The sequence below is a fragment of the Aedes albopictus genome, chromosome 2 (genome assembly GCF_035046485.1).
Source record: "Aedes albopictus strain Foshan chromosome 2, AalbF5, whole genome shotgun sequence".
NCBI classification, from domain to species: Eukaryota; Metazoa; Arthropoda; class Insecta; order Diptera; family Culicidae; genus Aedes; species Aedes albopictus.
This window is the reverse complement of record NC_085137.1, coordinates 92,772,356-92,795,393: the sequence shown is the minus strand read 5'-3', so window position 1 is coordinate 92,795,393 and position 23,038 is coordinate 92,772,356. Positions and strand designations below refer to the sequence as shown.

Genomic DNA, 23,038 nt, shown 5'->3' with positions numbered 1-23,038 from the left:
AATTCTCAGAGAACTTATTCCAGAGGTATTTCTGAATTTTCCCTGGACTTTCTCCTAAGTTTCTTTTCAGAGTGCTTTCTGGGATCCTTGCAGGAGCTACTGCTAGCATTTCTCACGGAGTTTTTCCCGTGATATCTATCAGAACATTTTCCAGGATTTTCCTCGTAGTTGTTTACCGGATTTCTTATAATGATCACCCTGAGATTATTATTTTACTGATTTCCTTGGAATTATTCCCAGAGTTCTTTCCGGAATTCTTACCTGAAATTAAAAGATTTCTCGTAAGAAATTCCCGAGAAAAAGCCTGGTGAAATTTTGCGAAAAACTCCGCAGACTTATTGGAGAAATCTCGAAAAGAACTTCGAAAAAAATCCTGAAATTCAAGGAGGATCTCTGAATATCTCTTAAGAGAAATCCCAGGAGTACTACGGGCGAAATCCAATTTCTATCGGGAAAATCTTTGGAAGAAACTGCAAAACTTCTGGAAAAATCCCGAGAGAAAATTTTGGAAATCTATACCAAAACTACTAAGACAAATTTTTGAAAGAATCTTGGAAAACGGTTTGCAGTATCTCCGGGAGGAATCCAACGATAAACTATGGAAGAAATCCCTGGGGGTACACAAAGCCCACTTCTGCTGAAATCCTGGGAGTAGAAATACCAGGAATAACTAAAAGAAATCCCAACAGAACACGCAAAAAATCTCGGAAGTAACTATTTATGTAAGCAAGTACTTAAAAACCTCAGGATATACTTGGGAGAGCTGGGTTTCCTAACGATGCGAACTCTTTTGACGTCGATGGTTGGGTTGGTGTTCCGCACGCCGCACTCGGTTAGGAGAAAAAGTTGAGTTATGTGAAATATTCGTATATCAATGTATTACATTGAAACAAATGCTGCGCGATTTATAATAAAAATTGCTTCTGGTGCCGGGCTCAATTTTGTTAGTTTTGGTTTTATTTTCGTGTTGAAAGCTATCAGTGGAAGTAAAAAAGTGTTTTCATCGCTCGGCTTGGATGAGCCGTTTGGCACTACGTCACCCAAACGGCGCCTTCGAAAGGAACCCTGTTGCCAACATCAAGCCACCGGACGGACGTCAGAAATATCATATCTCAATGAAAGGGTTCACGGACGATCTAAACTTGGTGAGAACGTTTCATACTTCTTTTTAATGTGCCATTATTACATTCATTTAAACAACTAAATAATTTATCAAATCTTGGAGCGTTTGGTACGGTATGTCCACGCATCCTTCCTCCCCTGTAGATTCGAGAAGTGATCCGATTTGAAACATTTAAGAGCTCATGTAAATCGAATCATTTCAAAGAATCATCTTTGCGGTAAACGCTACGCAGTAGGCCTGGCCGCTTTGACGCTTGTGTCATATCATCGATATGCTGCAAGCATCAATACTGACAAGAAAAATGATCGGGTGTAATCTAACCCGATTATTTTCCAGGATGCTTTCTTGTACTGGCTGCGTATGTGTTAGATTAGATTAGATTAGATTAGATTAGATCAGGATATACTTGGGAGAGCTGGAGAAAGCCAGAAAAAAAATCCTTCGCTAATTTCAAGCGCGCAGGAAGAGTTCGGCTAAAAACTGGAAAAGAATTCGAAGGAAAATTTGCGGTAGAAATCCAAGGAGAACTTCTATAAGGAATTCAAGGAAGAATCGCGGGTAGAATTTCGAAACCCCAACATAACTACACTACTAGCACAGTGAACAGACATCCAAGCTCAGTTTCAAAATTTAATGATCATATATGGTCTCTTGTACTACTGATTGAACTGAATGTTTTTTTACTGATTTTTTTTAGAAAGTTTGGATGGCATTGTAGGTAGAAATGTCAAAGCAATGTCTTGCAACTAACCATAAAGAACTCTGGGAAAAATCTAGCAAATACCTTAACCAATATTTGTGTTATATTCGAAAGAGTTCTAAAAGTTCTTGGAAGAATTCAGGAATTTTGTAAAATCTCGTGGATAATAAATCTAGCGCATTTTTTTTTTTTAATTTTTACCTAAGTTTTGAGGACATTCCTCTATAGTTTTTAAGAAGTATGGAAATTCAAAAAAGTCTAATTTTTGTATAACATTTCAACATTTCCTCCTCAAAAAACAGGAAAACTCAGAGATATTAATTTTGTCCCATGAGTTGACACCCTGATCCACAACAACTAGTTGAATGGAATCATATGCCCAATGTACAAGAAAAAGCATAGAATAGTTCCAACTAATTTCAGAGGGATTAATTATCCTTTAAATGCGGCGTACAAGATACTGACGCGTGTCCTGTTCAATAGACAGAGACCTCTTGAGGTGTGCTTCGTCGGCGAACACCAAGCTGGTTTTCGTGAGGATCGATGAATGATGGATCAAATGTTCAACCTGAAGATGTGGATGATCCTAGTTAAATTCGAAAGTATAACTAGCATTCGCACCATCTGTTCATTTGTTTTAAAGTAGCGTACGATTCAGTTAAAAGAAATGAGGTTTGACAGATATCAGAACATGGTTTTTCAGCGAAACAAATTAGGCCGATACGCGCAACTCTGGATGGATTAAAACCTAGTGTTTGATTCACAGACGAAGTGTGTACCCCGTTTGTGAATTTGGATGGTGTAAAACAAGGCGTTGTTCTTTCAAATTTACTTCAAACATTGCACTCGAAAAAGAGCACACGATATTGATCTTATCGCCATTGATCATAGTGCAGTAAATGAAGCTTGTGCTGCGGGAATAGGTTAGATTAACTCGACCAAGACGAAGTACATGATTGCGGACAGAAACAAAGGCTGTCAATTGATGGGGATAAGGCATTTAAAAAGGTTATAGAGAGGACCTTCTAGGGGTCGACATTAGCTTTCGGAAAAGCTTCATGGGAGTTTCAGGGGGAGGCTCTCAAATGAGTTTAATGGAGACTTCAGGCATTCCAATGCGTTTCAGAAGCCCTCGAAAATGTACTAGGAGATTTCACAGACTCTCAGCTGAGTTTCACGGAAGGAGTTTTCAGAGCTGTTACTATGCGTTTCAGCATGTCTCAGTACGTTTCAGACGGTTTTTGAAAGGTTTTGAGGCAATCAGATGATTTTTATGAGGATTTTAAGGTGTTTCAAGGCGTTCAGGACGTTTCAGAAGGTTTCAGAGTGCTTTAGGGGGTTTATTAGGTTCGAGCTATACAAGGTTGGCGTTTCAAAGACTTTCAGGACATAACAAAGCATTTCAGAAGGTCTCAGCGGGGTTTAAGGGGACTTCAAAAGCTCTCAGGTAAGTTTCACGGAGGTTTCAGAGAGGTTTTAGGGGGATTCATAGATTCCCAACTGAATGTTACGGGAATTTCTGGGGGGTTTCAAAGGTTTTTTAAAGTGTTTCAGTGCGTTCCAAGGCATTCCATGGCATTTCAGGAGGTTTCAGAGTAGTAGTAGTTGTTGTTTAATGAACTTATATAATTTTGAAAGAGGGAAAAGCCCCTTTGAGTGATTTCCTTGCTTTTCGAAATCGTTTGGTTTCAGAGTAGTTTTAGGGGCCTTTCGAGTGGTTTCAGAATGAAGACGTTCCAAACTGATTACGCTTATAGATTCAATGGTCTATACTCAAGGAACTTTTCGAAGATTTTCAAACAGACATTGAACTAAAATTAATGTTAAGTTTTTATTCCCATCTTGTAAAAATTTCTTCTGTCTTCATGTCGTCATATTTCCGATAGGAGTTTCTAGTAGAAGTAATGAAGAAGTAATGAAGGATTTCTACAGAAGAAAAAAAAAACATTTTTTTTAAATAATTCTTAAAAAAATGTGTGAATAACTGCAAAACTGCTGTTCTTAAATGATTCAACACATTATCTAATAAATTCATTGTTTTTCTCTCTACTTTCAGCGATCTTCAAAATAGCGTCCCCGGCGGCAGCATGACCCGCCGGTGGCATCCGACCTGGTCGGGTGTGCTCCTGCTGTTATTCGGCTTCCCTTCGATTCTGACCTGGGCCCAGCAGCAGCAAAATCCCAACGATGTGCCACGATACAGCCCGCTGGATCCATTCAATCGACAACGATACAATCCTACCTCAAACAACTTCCCACCTCAGTCAAGCCCAACGACCAGCAACGACCCTCGGAATCCCACCTTCGGTAGCCGGGACTTCTACGGCACCGATTCGAACAGCATCGACAATCGATTCGATCCCAGCCGAGGCGACCGCGATCGAGATGTACTGTTCCAATCGACGACTCAACGGGAGTTCCCTGGAACTCGGTTCGGAACAACGTCCCGACCGAGAACTTTCAACCCTCAAAGCAACCGGAATTCTTTTCTGGATCAATTCAACAATCCTCTGAGTAAGGAGATTACGTATTTCGTGGTGGCATCCCGGATGGTCCGCCCCGGTCAGGTTTACAAAGTATCCGTGAACCTACTGGAGGCACAACACCACATGGCTGTCCGAGCCAGTATCTCCCGGGATGGCGTCGAACTGAGCAGTGAACTCAAATCGGTACGTGTTGGAATCCCGGAAACGTTACTCATGCGTATCCCTCCAACTAGCGTGCTTGGTGACTACAAACTACGGGTGGAAGGATCCTACGAGAACACTTTCGGTGGATACATTTTTGTGAACGAAACCAAACTAACCTTCTCGCAACGGTCCATGACGATCTTCATTCAGACGGATAAGCCGGTTTACATGCAAGGAGAAATGGTGCGATTCCGAACGATCCCGATCACTACGGAACTGAAAGGTTTCGACAATGCTGTTGATGTTTACATGCTTGATCCCACTGGGCACATCATGCGACGTTGGTTGTCCAGGCAATCCAATCTGGGTTCAGTTAGTTTGGAATACAAGCTATCCGATCAACCAATGTTCGGCGAATGGAAGATTCGTGTCATTGCTCAAGGCCAAGTTGAAGAAGGAAAATTCAGTGTGGAGGAATACTATCAGACGAGATTTGAAGTAAATGTTACTATGCCGGCCTTCTTTTTCCAAACCGATCCGTTCATCCACGGAAAGATCATGGCGAATTTTACCAACGGAACACCTACAAGAGGTAATCTAACCCTAAAAGCTACCATACGCCCGATCGGTTGGATGAACCCGAAAGCCATCAATCACATGAACCGAGTGTGGAACACCGGCAACCGCCGAGAATTGGACCCAAGCATCCCGTACTACCTGCAATACACAAATCCAGATCTTTTCAATGCTCAGTCAACCTTCACAAGCCAGCTAAACCAGCCGGATAGTCAATATCAAGACCAAAGATACCAGTCTAACTACGGACAGGACAGCTACGTTATTGAGCGGCATTTCAACTTTGACGAAGAGTGGCCTTTCTGGATCAAGAAGCCGATAGATACCGCAGAACAGTGGGACTCGTGGACTAACACCTATCGAGATTCCTTACCATACCTCAGGTATTTCAACGGAACGTATCATTTCAAATTCCCGATGTCAGAACTCTCCCAACTTTTCCAAAACAATCTCGCTGGAATGGAGGTGCTGATCACGGCTCGTGTAGGTGAACGATTCTACGACGAGATCATCGAAGGTTACGCCATGACTCGAATCTACAACAGTTCGATTCGGGTGGCCTTCATGGGTAATTCGCCTCAGGTGTTCAAACCCTCGATGCCGTTCACGGTTTACCTGATCGCGGAATACCACGACGGATCGCCGTTGCCGATCGATCCTCTGTACCCGGGTCGGATGGAATTATCCGGTACGATCGACAGTCGTAGCGGCGGAGGCCGCAACACGTACGAAGTCAAGGAACTACAGATGTCGGACAAACCTGGCGTGTGGGAGCTGAAGATCGATCTGCGTAACGATCTGAACCTGGAGAACAGCAAGCAGACGAACGAATTTTTGAACCAAATTCAATCGATGCGGCTCTCGGCGAACTACATCCATCCGTCGGGTGAGCGGGCCAGCGCTGAGCTACTACTGCTCTCACATTTTTCGCCAAACAACCACAACATCAAGGTCCTCACTAGCACCAAAGACGCCAAGGTGGGAGAATACATGATTTTCCACGTGCAGAGTAACTTCTACATCAAGGACTTCCACTACATCGTTATGTCCAAGGGAATCGTACTGGTGACCGGACAGGAAATCATATCCGGAGGGGTGCGAACGCTGTCGATTACTTTGAGCGCGGAAATGGCTCCGACGGCCACGATCGTGGTTTGGCACATCGGCCGATATGGTAAGGTTATTGCGGACAGTTTGACCTTCCCGGTGAACGGTATTTCCCGAAACAACTTCACTGTTTTCATCAACAACCGCAAGGCTAGAACGGGTGAAAAGGTTGAGGTTGCGATCTACGGAGAAGCAGGTTCCTACGTGGGTCTGTCAGGTATCGACAACGCATTCTATACCATGCAGGCGGGTAACGAGTTGACCTACGCGAATGTGATCACCAAAATGGCGAACTTTGATGAACAAACGAATGGCACCTTCAAGCAAACGTGGATTTCGCACGAAGGAGATCCAGATGAGCTGGTGTACTATCCCAGTTCCACGTTCGGAATAGACGCGAATCGAACGTTTGAATACGTCGGGCTGGTGGTGTTTACGGATGGCTTGATCCCACGGAGACCGTTGAGTTGCGATCCGGCAATGAATTACAGCGAATGCTTAAGCGGACGATGCTACAGGAGCGATAAACGATGCGATGGATACTTCGACTGTGAGGATGGAACGGATGAGGCTGGATGTGATAACAGAAACAGCACTGCACTGGCCGAGTTCCGGAAGTATCGATTCAACAGGATTCTCAGGCACTACCAGAATGTGTGGCTGTGGAAGGATATCAACATCGGTCCTCATGGAAGGTATATTTTCAATCTTGAAGTGCCGAAAATTCCGGCCCTCTGGATTGTTTCCGCTTTCGGCGTCAGTGTTAGTCAAGGATTTGGTATGATACGGAAACCTTTGGAATACGTTGGAGTGCAACCGTTCTTCATCAATCTGGAAATGCCCACGGTGTGCAGACAAGGAGAGCAAGTTGGAATCCGAGTTGCTGTATTCAATTACCAAACAGTGGATATTGAAGTTACTGTGGTGTTGCATAGCTCACCTGACTACCAATTTGTGCATGTGGAAGAAGACGGCATAGTGCGTTCTTACAACCCACGAACATCGTTCGGTGAGCACCAGTTCTACATCTACATCTATGCACAGGATTCGTCCAACGTTTATATTCCAATTGTTCCGACTCGTTTGGGAGATGTTGAAGTTACGATTCATGCATCCACCCTTCTCGGAGCATATCAAGTCAGCCGGAAAATCAACGTAGAACCTGACGGCCTCGTCCAACATCGGCATCAATCTATGATGCTGGATCTCAGTAACCGCGCTTACATCTTCCAATACATGCATGTTAACGTAACAGAAACCCCAATCATTCCATACGAAATCGATCGTTACTACGTTTTCGGGTCCAACAAGGCCCGTATATCCGTTGTTGGAGACGTGGTAGGCGCCATTTTCCCAACCATGCCAATCAACGCCACCTCTCTACTCTCATTGCCGATGGATTCGGCCGAACAGAACATGTTCAGCTTCGCAGCCAACTTCTACACTATTCAGTACATGAGAGCAATCAAGCAGCGTAACAAGAAGACGGAGAAACTCGCTTTTCACTACGCGAACATCGGTTACCAGAAGCAGCTGAGTTATCTCAACGACGACGGCTCGTTCTCGCTGTTCCGTGCGGATTGGAACCAATCGGACTCATCCGTGTGGTTGACCGCCTATTGTGCGAGGATTTTCTCGGAAGCTTCCTTCTACGAGTACGAAAACTTCATCTACATCGATCCGTTGGTGATCCAAAAGAACATTCACTTCATTCTGCAACATCAGAAGGATGACGGTTCGTTCTGGGAGGTTACGTGGCTGCCGGATCGCAAGGTGAACCAGTCGTCCGAGAATCCTCGCAACGAGATCGTCCGGTCGAAGAACATCACCCTGACGGCGCATGTGCTGATAACGCTCGTTTCGGTTAAGGATCTATCTGGGGTAAGTGGATTTGCAACAATATATGAACTGAGTAATGGGATGGATGAAAGGTTGTGGTTTGGATTTATAACACTAGATGGCACAGTTGTAGTATTGATTCGTCTTCTTGAAGAATACCTACATACAAGAAAACTTCCAGAGTAACTGTAATTCTTCCCTTATTTTTGTTTCATAAATTGCGCTTGGGATTTCTCTAAAGTTTAGATATTTTTTTTGCTAAATTTCGCCAAGGATTTGTTGAATTTTCTTTGTTTTTTTTTTTTTTGAAAGTCTCATGCATTCCTTCCATTTCTACGAATTTACTTCTGGAATAAAGCTTCCAAATTTCCCGGGATTCAACTTCCCGGGAAACGGGAAAAATATGACCATTTCCCGGGATTTCCCGGGATCCCCGGGATATGAGAAAATTTTATTTGTGAGCGAAAAATGTATTTATTTTAAAGAAAATCGATAATCAGATATCATATTTTTCTATTTCCTATCATAGATTGTGCACAAAGCAGCAAATTTCACGATAAGAAGGTTTATATTTTACCGTCAATACATTTCAAGTACGATTTAAATTAGCATAAAATAATGAAATTTTGATTTGAAATACATGAACGAGTTTTGCTAAAAGTAGTTAATAGTTTATTGATTATTTTGGGTATATCAACAGGCATACAATAACCCCAATAATGATGCCTAATTGAATTTTGAGATTTATTCCTAAAATTTACAATCACATTGTCATACTTAATGAACAGATATAATAACACAAGTCAAAAGTGCATTACACCCGATACGAAAAAATACTATAACCTACGAGAACTGCCAAAATAAAAAGCGAAAAAATAAACTTCGTTGAGGGATTCCGAATTCAAAGTAAAGAGCTACAAGAGTAAAAACCAATTGAAGCCCAATAACGGCTCAACACGTGCAATTATCTGATCGTCTAATTAGCAAGAGCTGTATTACCGTGTATGTACCAAACATTGCGCAGTTAAGAAAAATCAAATTTCTAGTCGTTATAAAAAATACAAACAAACAAAATATCATGAACAACATGCTCATACGATAGACTAATGATCCTTCTTTGAGTCCGCATTATAAAAAAAATCATAATATTAACCAAAAAATACTTAAAATAGAAAAATTATTTCATTGTCTTGTTCCTAACTTTGCGCACAAAATCTTCGATTGTTCCTAACTTTGCGCATAGTGTGCCTAACTTTGCGCATGCTATGAATTGCTCAAAAAAGTAATCAAAAATGCAATTATTTAATGTTAGCCTATTAAACTAAAGTTATTCAGATCAGGTAATGTGCCCTTAATTGATCTTTGTTGAAATACTTTGTCCTACGAGGGAGGGGGAATAGAGGCCTCCGGAGTTCTTGATTTCGTCTGCGGTTCGTATTAGGCACCTATCGTGTGAACAATCCTAACTTCATGAGAGGTTGTTTCCTGTGGCTAAAGATCAAAGGTAAAAGCTTCTTGATAAATGAAGTGACCATTACGGATAGGAACAATAAGGGGTCATTTAAATATGACGTCCATGTTTGGTGGGGAGGGGGCTGGGGTTGTCTGAGAAAGTGTGATATGCCATGTATTAGGTATACTATGAAGCGTGACGGGTGGCCCAGGGGAAGAGGGGGTTCTAAAAGTTTAAAAAATGGTGTACGTCATATTTGAATCGTCCCTAACATTGACCGCCGGAAAATCCAAATGAAGGACTGTTCACAAATCACGTCTCATTGTAGACAGATGGAGAGTGCCTGCCGTAGTGCTACGGTTCATACAATTTTCTACTAATTTCTATACAAAATCTGCTACATAGTGGAGAGGCAGGCCTGAAACAATCAGTACTGGTGTTACATAATATTTAAATGGTTCATGAGCCATGTATTCACGTTCAACATGCATTTACTGAAAGTGCGCAAAAATTAGGAACACAGTGCAAATAATGGTTCCAAACATTGCGCACCACTATTTACTAATTAAATTAAAAAAAATATTACGAACTGTGATTGATATTACTAGAATAACACCTTTTTTGTCAATTAATTGCAAAATTAATCATCGTTGCACAGTTTTATCGAGGAAAATGTTGATTTTTAGTAGAGTTACTTCTTGGCAACCGTGTTAAAGCGAGGCAAATTTTGACATTTTTGTGTATTTTTTGTTTATTATTCAACATAAACAAAGATTTTATGGCAATTAAATATTTGTCAAATAATGTTTATGTTTACACAATGCTAGTGCAATGATTAAACTGGTGAATATGTTGACATTTAGTTATTTGTTTCTTTATTTTACAAGAATGCGCAAAGTTTGGACCTGCGCAAAGTTAGGTGCGCACACGGTAGGTTGTTGCACCATGATCTAGGAGCAATGTACAAATTGATTTGTTCCTAAATAGTAGGGCAGTCACTAAGACCTTGTAGAAATTAGCTTTACATAGAACTGTATTGCTTCCTACATGACATTGTTGGTGGTAGAACTAAAGGTTGAATTCCATACTTTGAAGCACTATTAAAAAAAGAAAAATCGTTGTCGGTTGAAATCAGTTTTAATGCCTTCATATTATTAAGAGAATGTTATCTGCGTGAGCTTTCCGTTAAGGTGATACGGAATGCCGTGTTATTTTTCCTACCTTCCCTCTCTTTCTAACAATTTGCCTCGCGATTTTGAAGATGGTTATCTCAATTTCTATCGCACAGAAGATGATGAAAAACAATCAGATTATGCACTACAAGTGAGCATACACAATGACAGGTTTTTATTGCAAAATGTGAAATAGAATCTGAGATTACCATCTTAGTAGCAACAGAGCAATGGCGGATATTTCCTCGACCGTCCCGTTCGCCCTTAAGCTCGAATTAAATAATAACATCTGCATAGAGGTCAAATCACAACAAACGTTAATCAAGAAGCTGGCTAAATGAATCATTGACTCGCAATTTTTAATTGGTCATTTAATACTTGACAAAAAAAGACAATAAAAACAAACAATTCCGGGAAATTCGGGAAACCCGGGATACGAAAATTTGATTCCCGGGATTCGGGAATCCCGGGAAATTTCATTTCCCGGGAAATACATCTCGGGATTGGAAGCCCTATTCTGGAATTGTTTTTCAGAATTCCTCCAGAGATTCCGCAGGAATTCTTCCGTAATTCCTCCAGGGATTCTTACCGGAATTCCTTCAGAGATTCGTTCCAAAGTTTTCACCAGAATTCCTTCTGGGCTTGTGTTTCGAAATTCCTTCAGGAATGAACTCACTCATTCCATCCAGGATTCATGAAGAACTTCCTCTCAGGATTCTTCCCAGGATTACTTCAGGGATTGTTTTTTTTTCTGAATTCCTCCAGAGATAACTCCAGATATACCTCCCGGGATTCTGCCTGTAATTCTAATAGCGATTTGTTCTAGGATCTTCCCGAGCTTCTTCCAGAGATTTTTCCCGAGTTTTCTCCAGGGATTCATTGCGAGATTTTTTTCCGGGATTTCATTGCAGATTCCTTGCGTATTCCACAATTTCTTCGGGGATTCATTTAGGGATTATGTTTTCATAATTCCTCAAGAGTTTTTTTTTTTGGTTCCTTTCCAGAATGCTTCCGAGATTGCTCTAGGATTCCCCTCCAGGAGGTTTTCCGAAATAGTCCCCAAGATTCTCTCTGAGATTTTTTTTTTCAGTATTACTTCAGGGTTCACAGGGTTCATCCCAGGATTTTCCACAAATGCCTCACGAGTTTTCATTCACCATAAATTCCTCAAAGAATTTCTTCTGAGAGACTTTCAGGAATTGTTTCCAAGAATGCCGCTAGAGATTCCTTTCCAGATTGTTTCCGGAATTCCTTCAGGTATTCTTCCAGGGTTTCCTATTGAAATTCGCCCAAAGACCCCTTTAGGGATTCCTTCATGTTTCCTCTGTGCGGAAGATTAGCATTAGTTGAAATTCACGAATTAAAAGAAATAAAAAGATAACTCCTCTGGCATTCCTTTTGGCTTTGTTTTTTTTTTCTGAATCCCTTCATGGATTCCTTCAGAGATTTCTATCGAAATTCATGCTAAGTTTCTTTCAGGATTTCTTCAGGATTTTTTTTTTTTTTTGGTTTAGAGACCTTTTAACCTATGATGGTCATTCAGGTCTATACGTATATTTAGTTCATAAAAAAATTATCTACATTTTTTCTTAATAAATTTGTCTACTTTCCCACTGTGTTTATTGAAGCGAACAATCCACTTGTCTATGTCGTCAGGTGCTGGTTCGGGTTCCGAATCTGACAAATCCACGCTGCTCATCGTTTCAGTTTCGTTCTCATCACTTTCATATTCCGTTGTAGCGTTAGTTCTTTTAGGCGGCGGTGGTTTCGTCTCCGAGGGGCTCAGCTGGCGAGCATTTCGTTTCTTTCGATGCTGTACGTTTCTCTCTGTTGAGCTCTGCGTCGTTGATGCGGTAGATGCGATAGCTTCGGCTGTTGTTTTTTTGTCATTTCTGCTGCTGGTTTCGGGAATACTTTTGCTAGCTTTTCTATTATCTGAGCAGGTTCTACCTGCATGAAGAGGCTGCAAACAGTGGCGGCAACTCTTTGGTTGGTTTTTGTAGGTGATCAGGGTCTGTTCAGCTTGCACTGTTATGACTGATTTTATGTGACGTTGTAATGTCATTTTTACTACTCTCACGCCAGAAGGGATACCTCCCAGCACAGTCGAGCCCTTCCCGCCAGCGACCAGCAGTCGTCCCGGTCCTGTGTTTGGGACGGTTGATGGGGTCTTCCGAACTCCTATCATCGGCAAGTATAGTGCACCAACAAACATTGCGCAACCTGAAAGCATTTTGGTTTGCAGGAAAACCGACGGTACTCCTTCCAGACAAACGACATCCGACACTGCTCGAACTCGTCACAGTTCCACCCACTGTTCAGCTTCGACCAACGTAGTCTCCGATTCGACACCGGGACGCACATTTGCCGCCAGCCTTGAGGAAGCCCCTGATCCTCTCAACACAGTCGAGCCCTTCCCGCCAGCGACCAGCAGTCGTCCCGGTCCTGTGTTTGGGATGGTTGATGGGGTCTTCCGAACTTCAGCTATCGGCAAGTATGATCGACAAGTTATTACTTCTCCACATGATGGCTTCCCGATTTCCAGTGCTGCGACCCCTCGGCAAATTGACCCCTCGAACATTACAGTTTACTACCAAAATGTAGGCGGGATGAACGGCTTCCTGGAAGACTACCATTTAGCTGTGTTGGACCAGTGCTTCGATGTCATCGTCTTAATCGAAACATGGCTAGACTCCCGTACTACCTCTAGCTGCATTTTTGGAGATGCATACGAAGTTTTCCGCTGCGATAGGAATGCAAATAACAGTCGAAAGGCTACTGGAGGAGGCGTCCTCGTAGCAGTTCACTCCAGGCTAAAAGCTAGGCTGATCGAGAACGATTCATGGAACATCATTGAACAAGTTTGGGTGGTAATCCAGCTTGGCGACCGCCAACTTTTCCTATGCGCGTTATACATCCCTCCGGATCGGGTTCGAGATGTGGATCTTATCGATGCACATTGTAACTCTGTCGCAGTTGTTACGAATATCGCAAATCTTTGTGACGAAACGATGATGCTGGGCGATTTCAACCTTTCCGGCATAGCTTGGTTCCCAACTCACAGTGGTTTTCTTCGTCCTGATCACGAGCATTCTACTTTTCACGTCGGAGCCGTAAATCTTCTAGACAGCTACAGTACCGCCACTCTATTTCAAATCAATAGCGTTTTGAACGAAAGCAACCGTGTGCTTGACCTCTGTTTTGTGAGTGGTCGCAGTACTGCTCCTAGTATCTCGATGGCACCAGCTCCTCTAGTTAAGGTTGTTCGCCATCATCCACCTTTATTAGTCGCCATCGAAACAAATGTCGTTCGCGATTTTATCAACAACCCATCTGCTGTGTCTTACGATTTCCGGAGAGCTGATATACGTAGCATAGCTGAAGTGTTGTCTGACCTGGATTGGGAGCTCATCCTAGATGCATTCGACGTGAACATCGCAGCGCAAACCTTTTCCAACATCTTGGGGTATGTCATTGATCGACACGTTCCAAAGAAAGTCGTACGAACTGATTTCAAGGTTCCGTGGATGACCAGTGATCTTCGATCGCTGAAAAGGTCCAAAAAGGCAGCACTTAAACGATTTTCTAAATTTCGCACTATGCCACTGAAAAACTATTACGTAAGATTGAACTACGAATACAAGCGTTTGAGTCGTTTCTGCTTCCAACGATATCAGAGGAGAATAGAGCGACGGCTTAAATCGCATCCGAAATCCTTCTGGAGCCACGTGAACGAGCAGCGTAAAGAAGCAGGGTTGCCATCGTCCATGGTATTGAACGGCGTAATCGGTTCAACGCAAGAGGAAATCTGCAATCTGTTTTCTAGAAAATTCGCAAGTGTGTTTGAAAACGAACAGCTTTCCACTGATCACATCGCCAGCGCAGCACGAAACGTTCCCTTGGCTAATCAAACGCTTATTATTACTAGTGTAAACGTGGACACTATCTCGAAAGCGGCATCACAGCTAAAAACTTCGTTCAAGCCGGGGCCTGACGGTGTTCCATCTGTCTTCCTGAAGAACAACATTGGACATTTGCTGGAACCACTTCGATTGATCTTTCAGCTCTCTCTGTCTACTGGCATTTTTCCATCGTGCTGGAAAACGGCTGAGATGTTTCCGGTATACAAAAAAGGAAGCAAGCGAGATGTTAACAACTATCGCGGAATCACATCACTCAATGCGGTAGCGAAGCTGTTTGAGCTGGTTGTTATGGGTTTCCTTAATGCGCATTGTAAACAATATATAAGTGCGGATCAACACGGGTTTACTACTGGTCGCTCTACAACCACAAATCTGCTGTGTTTCACGTCGTATATTACCGATAGTATGACTATGCGCACTCAGACGGATGCGATATACACTGATCTATCTGCCGCATTCGATAAGCTCAACCACGACATTGCGATTGCTAAGCTTGATAGACTTGGAATTGGTGGTAGCCTCCTGAGATGGTTCCGTTCATATCTCACAGAACGTCAATTGATAGTGGCAATAGGAGACTCTCGCTCGTCGAGTTTTTGCGCTACGTCAGGTATACCACAAGGTAGTCATCTGGGACCGTTGATTTTCCTTATCTACTTCAACGACGTGCATCTGGTTCTCAAAGTTCCTCGGCTGTCTTTTGCGGACGACCTGAAGTTATTCCTGCGTATCCATTCAACTACAGACTGCCGCTTACTTCAGGAGCAGGTCAACTGTTTCGCGGAGTGGTGTAAAGTTAATCGTCTCACCGTTAACCCTGAAAAATGTTCATGCATCTCCTTCTCGCGAAAAAAGCAATCAGTGCCTTTCGACTACAAGATATTCGACACGCCTATCGGACGAGTGCAGTGTGTGAAAGATCTGGGCGTGCTGTTGGACTCGCATCTAACATACTCTCACCACATATCCTTTGTCGTCGATAAAGCATCGAGAACCCTGGGTTTTGTGTTCAGAGTGGCGAAAAATTTCATCGACATTTACTGTCTGAAAACGCAAACGCTCTACTGCTCCCTCGTCAGATCAACGCTGGAATACGGATCAGCAGTCTGGAGTCCTAACTACAATAACGGCACTGAGCGAATCGAATCAGTTCAACGTCGATTTATCCGTTACGCGCTCCGTAGGCTACCATGGAGGGACCCGCTTCGCCTTCCGAGCTACGAAAGGCGGTGTCAGTTGATTGATTTGCAACCTCTGCGTGTACGAAGGGATGTTTGTAGAGCCTTGACCGTGGCCGATACTCTTCAAGGGCGAATAGATTGTGATTCTATATTACGACAAGTGAACATCAATGTTCAACCACGGCTGCTGCGGAACAGCTCGATGCTGAGGCTTCCACTTCGCCGTAACAATTACGGGATAAGAAGTGCTCTACTAGGTTTGCAACGTATTTTCAACCGTGTGGCATCAGTCATTGATTTCCATCTGACAAGGAACGTAATAAAGCGAAGGTTCACTGACTTTTTCAATAACTTGACATAATTTTAAGTAGGAAATATTGTACACATGTGATTCGTAATGTAATTTCTGTTTGTGATTTGTGACATTTTTAAATAGTTTTAAGTTCTTAATATCATTGGGACTACAGAAAGTCTGTTGATGTAAACAAATAAATAAATAAATAAAGGTAGGGCCCCAAACTTGCTCTTGAACACTGTGAACTTTTCCGTACAGCTTCAGGCATTCCGCAATGTCATCATTCGTGATATTTTCGGATAGGTCATACACTTTCACTTCTGTGCATTCGTCGTCCATAGAGAGACGCACTTTATATTGGACGCCATCGACTTCGATGGAGTGTTTCATGTCGTGCTACTCGACTATCATTTCGGCAGTTTGTCGATCAACGCATTTTACATATGCACAGTTGTGGATATGATGAATTTGCAATCTTTTCAGTTGGTCGTTACGCAGACCAAGCACACCATTGATGAAAGCGTGAATATCCGTAAACGAAGGTCGAGTTTTGAAGGTTTTAAAATCCACTTTGAAAGTGTTAACCCGAAACCCGACTACCGCCATTCGTGGCGGGTTAATCGAAGTGAAACTATCTTCGTAGAAGGAGAGGAATAAAAACGCGTCTGGTTCTCAGAGTAGCTTGCACAGAACTGTTCTTCAGGAATTGTATTTTTTTCTGATTGTCTCCAGAAATAGTTCATGCCAAGATTCCTTGCGGAATGCTTCCAGCGATTCATTTCCAGAGATGCTTTCCGGGATTTCTTCTGGGACTCTTCCCAAGCTTCCTCCAGAAATTCTGCCCGGGATTCCTCCAAGGGTTCATGCCGAGATTTTCCAGAGATTCCTCCAGAGTTGTCTTTAGAGCAGTGGTCACCAAACTGCGGCCCGCGGGCCGCATGCGGCCCTCGACAAGGTTTTGTGCGGCCCGCGAACTGATTTTGAAATGTAATAGAAAGTGGCTCACTCAAAGATTCTATAATGAAAATCACCATATTTCAAAACTTTCATGAGAATGAATATTAACTACTGATTAACTCTGCCAATACCCTGGAAAGATTTTCAAAAGCTATACGATTTTTGAAAGTTTTACAAACTTTAAAAGACTATTTTCTCGAATTTTGTTCCAAAAATATTCGAAACTGTTGGTAAGAAAGGTGTGTTTTGCTTAAATAATGAGTTAAGGGTAAATTTACAGGTTCTCTGCCATGGATTTTGGACTCACGAATCTCACGAAAATAAAATTAAAATTATATCCATTTTGTTTTTTTTTTTTCATTCCAAATATTCCAAAATATTTTACAGAAATTTTGTCCACAAGTTTTTTTTAAAGGAAGTGTTGCCCAAACTTTTGTAACTTCGCTGAAAACTTCAGGGATTGGGCAAGATACTCTTCATTTCCCTTGCAATATTTTTGGGAATTCCTCTAACAAAAAATAAAATCTAAAATATTTTTTCTCAATCGGTTACAAATACTTGCACATATTGGTCAGGAAATTATGTCTGTAGGTTTATCTTTTACGCAAGAAAAACTTCAAAAAATCATCAAGGATTTCCACAACAGTATCACCAGGCAGTTTTTCGGAATTTCTTTCGAGTACCCTAAACTCCGAGTAATCATTCTGAAATTTCTTAAAATCCACGAAAAGTCCTTAAAAAAATTGGATCACAGTTCCGAGATTATTTTTTTTAAAAGGGTTCAATATACTTCTCAGAAAACTCCTAAGCTGCAGTAAAAAAAACTTCATTCGAAAATTTCTCAAAACTGGATCCAGGGAAATTACTAGTTACTGTTCGTATCTAGGACTTATGCACTGTAAGTTCATCCACAACATTCTTAAAGAGGTCCATATTGTTCTAGCCAACATCGTTATTGCTTATTTTTCGTATAACTTTCAAGTAGCTTGTCTGAAATAATTTGCTCAACATTATTAATACTAAGAACTACAAAACCTAAATGTTACTGTCATTGCATCCTGTTTTTAATTTCCTTCGATTTTCAAGATTTTTTGTAGTGAAATAAAATCTGCTGATAACTACAGGTTGTTTAATTTCCATTGTTTAATAATTAAAAAAAATCAAACAAACTAGAAAAAATGGAAAACTTTTTCAACATCAAAAAATTTCAGATGCATTGATCCATACTCTACATGTGTACGAAAACCGTTTTTGAAAATATTGCTTTGTTATTTTTTGAAAAAAAAAAACTGAAAAAATGAGGAAATGCTTCCAGTTTCGCCTTAGGCTGCGGCCAGAGTGGACGCGTCACGCGGCGCGACGCGGTGCGGCGCGTTTTTGACGCGGTTTCCAACGCGGCTTGATAGCCAGAGTGAACGCGGTGCAACGCGTCTGTTCGTAAAGTAAACTGAAAAGTTTTCATAATCTCCGTCACCTTTGCACATGAGTACATGTTATCTGATGAAAAATTTCCAAAATAAATCATTTATCTAAATTTACCCTCAAATGCTATTTACTTCAGATGATTCAGAAGAGATATACATTTGGGACAATGGTGATTCCCTAACCTCAAATCTACCCGTCCTACAGGTACAAATTTTGAAATTTTATGAACAAGTGAGCTTGTAGTCAGAGTTACCACAGGGTTGTATACGTAAAAAATGGCGCCCCTTGGTTTATTTTTAAACAGCAAGGCAATGGAACAAGTTTGTTAACTCAAAAATAGTGTATTTTTATCATGATTTTTATTTTGAAACTATTTTTTAAGCTTACACCCTAGTAGAATACTTTGAGATAGTAAAATAAACGAGAGGGTATCAACCCTTTTTGTGCATGAAACATGGATAGGGCTAATGTGAAAGCTCTGCTTGTAATGGGTGTAGAATGACAGAGATTTCGATTATTTCCGTTAAGTCTTTAGTCATAAATTTGAAGAAATTACTGATTTTGTTTCGCATAATAGGTGAAAAGTGAGGTTACGAGACGCCACCGTATAATAAACATGTGGTATTATGCATGTTAATATTTTTTATATTCACATTTGAATACATTTGAAAAACAATTTCGTAAAATTAACGTCATGGTTTGGTAAAAACAGACGAAATCCACACAAAAATACAAAATTCTCCGCGCGAACCGCGTGACTTCCGCATCAAAAACAGTGCATGCACTGTTTTGTCGTGCGTCGCGCGGCTAAACGCTTTCCGCTTCGCATCGTTCCGCGCGCACTCTGGCATGTTATGATTGTTTTCCTTGTATTCCAATGAACGGAGTTCTGCCGCGCGTCGACGCGCGACCTGTCAAATGCCGCATTGCACCGCGCCGCGCCGCGTGACGCGTCCACTCTGGCCGGCACCTTAAATGACTTGCGGCCCGCATTCGCTTTTCAAAATTCAATTTTGGCCCGCAAAGACAGTTAGGCTGAGGATCACTGCTTTAGAGGTTTCTCCTGAGGTTCATCTCGGGATTCAACAAGTCCTCGACATTTTTTAGGGACTTTTCCCGATAGTCGCCGCGGAATTCCTACCAGGATTTTTCCTGAAATTTGACATAAATTCCTTCAGTGATTCATCCTGGTATTCCTCAAGGGAATTTTCCGGAATCCCTCCAATGATTCCTCCAAAGATTGTATTTCGGATTTTTTTACTGCAATGACAGCTTTGAAAAGTTCTTAGATGTTGGGAACCCACAATGAAGATTTTTTTTTTGAGCCACGCTTTAGAATTCAATTTTTGAAAAACTATATTTTGTTCATCAATTCACGATTAATGATAGCAACTTATTTGAAAAATTCCAGTTATAAGATATCTTAGGCTTAGCGTTTGTTTGTAATTAAAAAAAAAGTTGAGGTGTACAAGGCAAAATGATGTTCATTCAGCTGTAATAGACTCATGCACCAAACGCAAACATCATCAATGAAGAAGCGGACCTGGTGCGATGGTTAAACCATCTGACTATCATGCCGAGGACCTGGGATCGAATCCCACTCCCGACAAACCCACACAATGTGAGTTCTTCCTTCGGAAGGGAAGTGTAGCGTGGGTCCCGAGATGAACTAGCCTAGGGCTAAAAATCTCGTTAATACAGATAAAAAAAATCATCAATTTCATAAATAGTAATGAATTAATATATTTTCTATATTACAGCGACTGGGTTCGAGTGTAGCCTTAGCGGAACAACGAGCGTCCCGGTACATCGAACGTAACATCGGACTGATTAAAGACTACGGATCTCCGTATGAAATCGCGGTTGTGAGTTACGCTTTAGCCCAAGCTAAGGCTCCACAAGCTGAGCATGCATTCAAAATCCTGGCCAGCAAAATGAGATCAATCGGTGTGTTACGTTAATATTGAAATAATGCTTGAATTTTAAACATTTTTTCAATTTTCCAGCCGATCTCAACTATTGGGGTAACGATGAGGTTCCGCAGCCGCCGAGTAAGCTGGAAAATCAAAAGTACTTCAACCTTCCGCGGCTTCCGTACAAATACGATTCCCTAAACATCGAAACGACCGCATACGCGTTGCTCACTTACGTACAGCGACAGGAAACGTTCACCGTTGAACCGATCGTCCGGTGGTTGAACAGTCAACGGTTGCTGGATGGCGGCTGGGCTTCCAGCCAGGACACTGGAATTGCCATGAAGGCTCTTACAGAGTACAGTACAAGGAATCGCGTGGCCGATGTCACTGCGTTGACTGTTACCGTAGAGGCCACGTCTCTGTCCGGACAGTCGAAGGTCCTGCACATTGGGCAGCACAACCTGGCTAAAGTTCAGGACATTGAAGTAAGTAATTCGCGGTAAAATCAACAGGTTCGATTTTATAACGTTTTGTCCACCAACAGATTCCAAACGCATGGGGTACCGTAAAGGTCCAGGCAAAGGGTGTGGGTTACGCCATCCTCCAGATGCACGTCGAGTACTCGGTTGATACGTACAAGTTCCAGACGATGCCCCCGGTAAAATCGTTTGATCTGACTACGCACTCCGTGTTCCACGGTAGGAATCAGTCTCACATCAGCTATGTGATCTGCCAACGGTTCGTATAAAAACAAGTTTCTTCGGAGCTTTTCGTTACAAATTTTCATTTTTATGCCCATAGATGGACCAACACTGGCGAATCGATCCGCTCCGGTATGGCTGTTCTGGACGTAGCCGTCCCGACTGGATACATGATCCAACAGCAAAAGCTCGACTCGTATACTATTAGCAAACGGGTACGGAACTTGCAGCGAGCACGCTACCAAGAGAGGAAGGTTTTATTCTACTTTGACTATGTGAGTACAATTACAATCGTTAATTGTCAGCTATAACATTGGAGAGAAATTGAGAGCACTTTTCTGCTCTCTGTTAGCATGATTTGCACTGATTTATTGCTTTTGACAAATGTATCATCTGAAACTGACCATAACTTATTGCATTTCAGTTGGACAGCGAATTCGTATGCGTGAACTTTACACTGGAACGGTGGATGCCGGTGGCTAACATGTCACGATACCTGCCAATCAGGGTTTATGACTACTACGCACCAGGTTTGTAACCTTTTCCAACATAATTATACATATTCCTAAAATAGTAAACTCATCTTCCACAATCAATTCCAGAACGCTTCAACGAAACCATTTTCGACTCCCTGCAAACATATCTGCTGAATATCTGCGAAGTGTGCGGTAGTTCCCAATGTCCGTATTGTAGGATCTACAATACTGCCATTCGGAACCCGGTATCGATTGTGCTTCTGCTCGTCACCAGTGCCCTCGTAGTAGCTCGTCACTATCGAATAGTGAATCCGAACAGTTGGATCTTTTGGAACGATTAGGACGGAAGACGATGAACGAAAACCGAAAAGCAGTATCCATCAGACTTCTGTGTACATAATCCCTCAATCTATGCGAAATCTAGAATCTCTGCGTTTAAAACGGAGACTGCGCGACAACGTGCAATCGCGAATTTGTTTATGATGTTCGTTTTTTATATACAAAACTTTTTTGAGTTTCTGTAGCGCGTAGTATTGTGAGGGCATCATACTCAAATCGTACCATGTGCATTTCTTGTCATGTCAATTTCCCGTATGATTCCATCCAAGGCATTTGTGTACAATCAACATCGCATTTCGCAACGATGTAGCGCGATAGATATAGGAGAAGAAACAATGCCGAGTTAGATTAGAAGAGAAACGTCAATTTCTCACGTGTTCGATTTTTCTTTAGTTTACATAAGTGCTAGGGAAACTGAAAGAAGCAAAAGTTATTGTTTTATTATTTTAAATATTCTCTGTAGATTGTATGTAGTACGAATTGTATTCGTTCTCTAGCCTTTTAGAATTGATTATCTTATGCAAGCAGAAATCTTCAGGCCGTCCAAATTATCTGGTCATAACATTTTTTTTATTATTTTTAAGATCAACTTTAGTTTTAACAAACTCACAAAAGAAGCACCATAAACAACTTAATATCGGAATGAAATGACAAGCAAACGTTTTTTTATGTTAAAATATCCAATAAAGTCAGTGTCGTACTATGTAGTACTGAACTCGTCCCATCATTTTCAACTCGACCATAATACCACGGTTAGGCAAGCGATAACGAATGATACAAACTTATAGGGTGCCTTAACTGCAAGCGGAATGATAACTATCTCAGCGGAATGAATGCGCCATCACATACAAGAAAACCATTTTGAATCTCTAGAATATGGAAAAGATGTAGATCTGAGATGTGTATGTTTCTAATAGAAAAAGATTAGTGGCAGAAATGATCACTAACAAACTAGTAGATGTGCTGAAACAACATTTTTAAAATAAATTTATGAAAAATAAACAACAGTCCTGAGTTTGATATCTACTTTGAAGAATTTCCAGCATAAAACGTCTAGAGAAGTCTCCCAAACTTAAGTGAACAGATGCTTAAGAGAATTTTATTTTATATAGAATTGGAAATTGTCATGCTTGATTTTAGAAAGGATTTCCGTTTTTCCTAAGTATATGTACTCGAGGCCCTAGAACTTGTAAGGGTTTCAACACAACACAACATTGTCTCAGAT

The 23,038-nt window shown here is 41.6% G+C and overlaps 1 protein-coding gene across 4 annotated transcripts in view; it reads left to right on the top strand.

Annotated features, from left to right (window-relative positions):
* The window catches only part of LOC109431814 (CD109 antigen), a 228,428-nt gene extending 205,608 nt beyond the window's left edge, over positions 1–22,820 (top strand). For all 4 annotated transcript variants that reach the window (XM_062850067.1, XM_029852623.2, XM_029852625.2 and 1 more), the window contains 7 exons: positions 3,880–8,017; positions 20,142–20,328; positions 20,388–20,782; positions 20,842–21,035; positions 21,099–21,273; positions 21,423–21,528; positions 21,601–22,820. In XM_062850067.1, coding sequence (XP_062706051.1) covers positions 3,911–8,017; positions 20,142–20,328; positions 20,388–20,782; positions 20,842–21,035; positions 21,099–21,273; positions 21,423–21,528; positions 21,601–21,815 — 5,379 coding nt within the window. In that variant the 5' untranslated portion in view covers positions 3,880–3,910 and the 3' untranslated portion in view covers positions 21,816–22,820. The remainder of the gene's footprint in view (positions 1–3,879; positions 8,018–20,141; positions 20,329–20,387; positions 20,783–20,841; positions 21,036–21,098; positions 21,274–21,422; positions 21,529–21,600) is intronic.
* Positions 22,821–23,038: the final 218 nt, after the last annotated feature.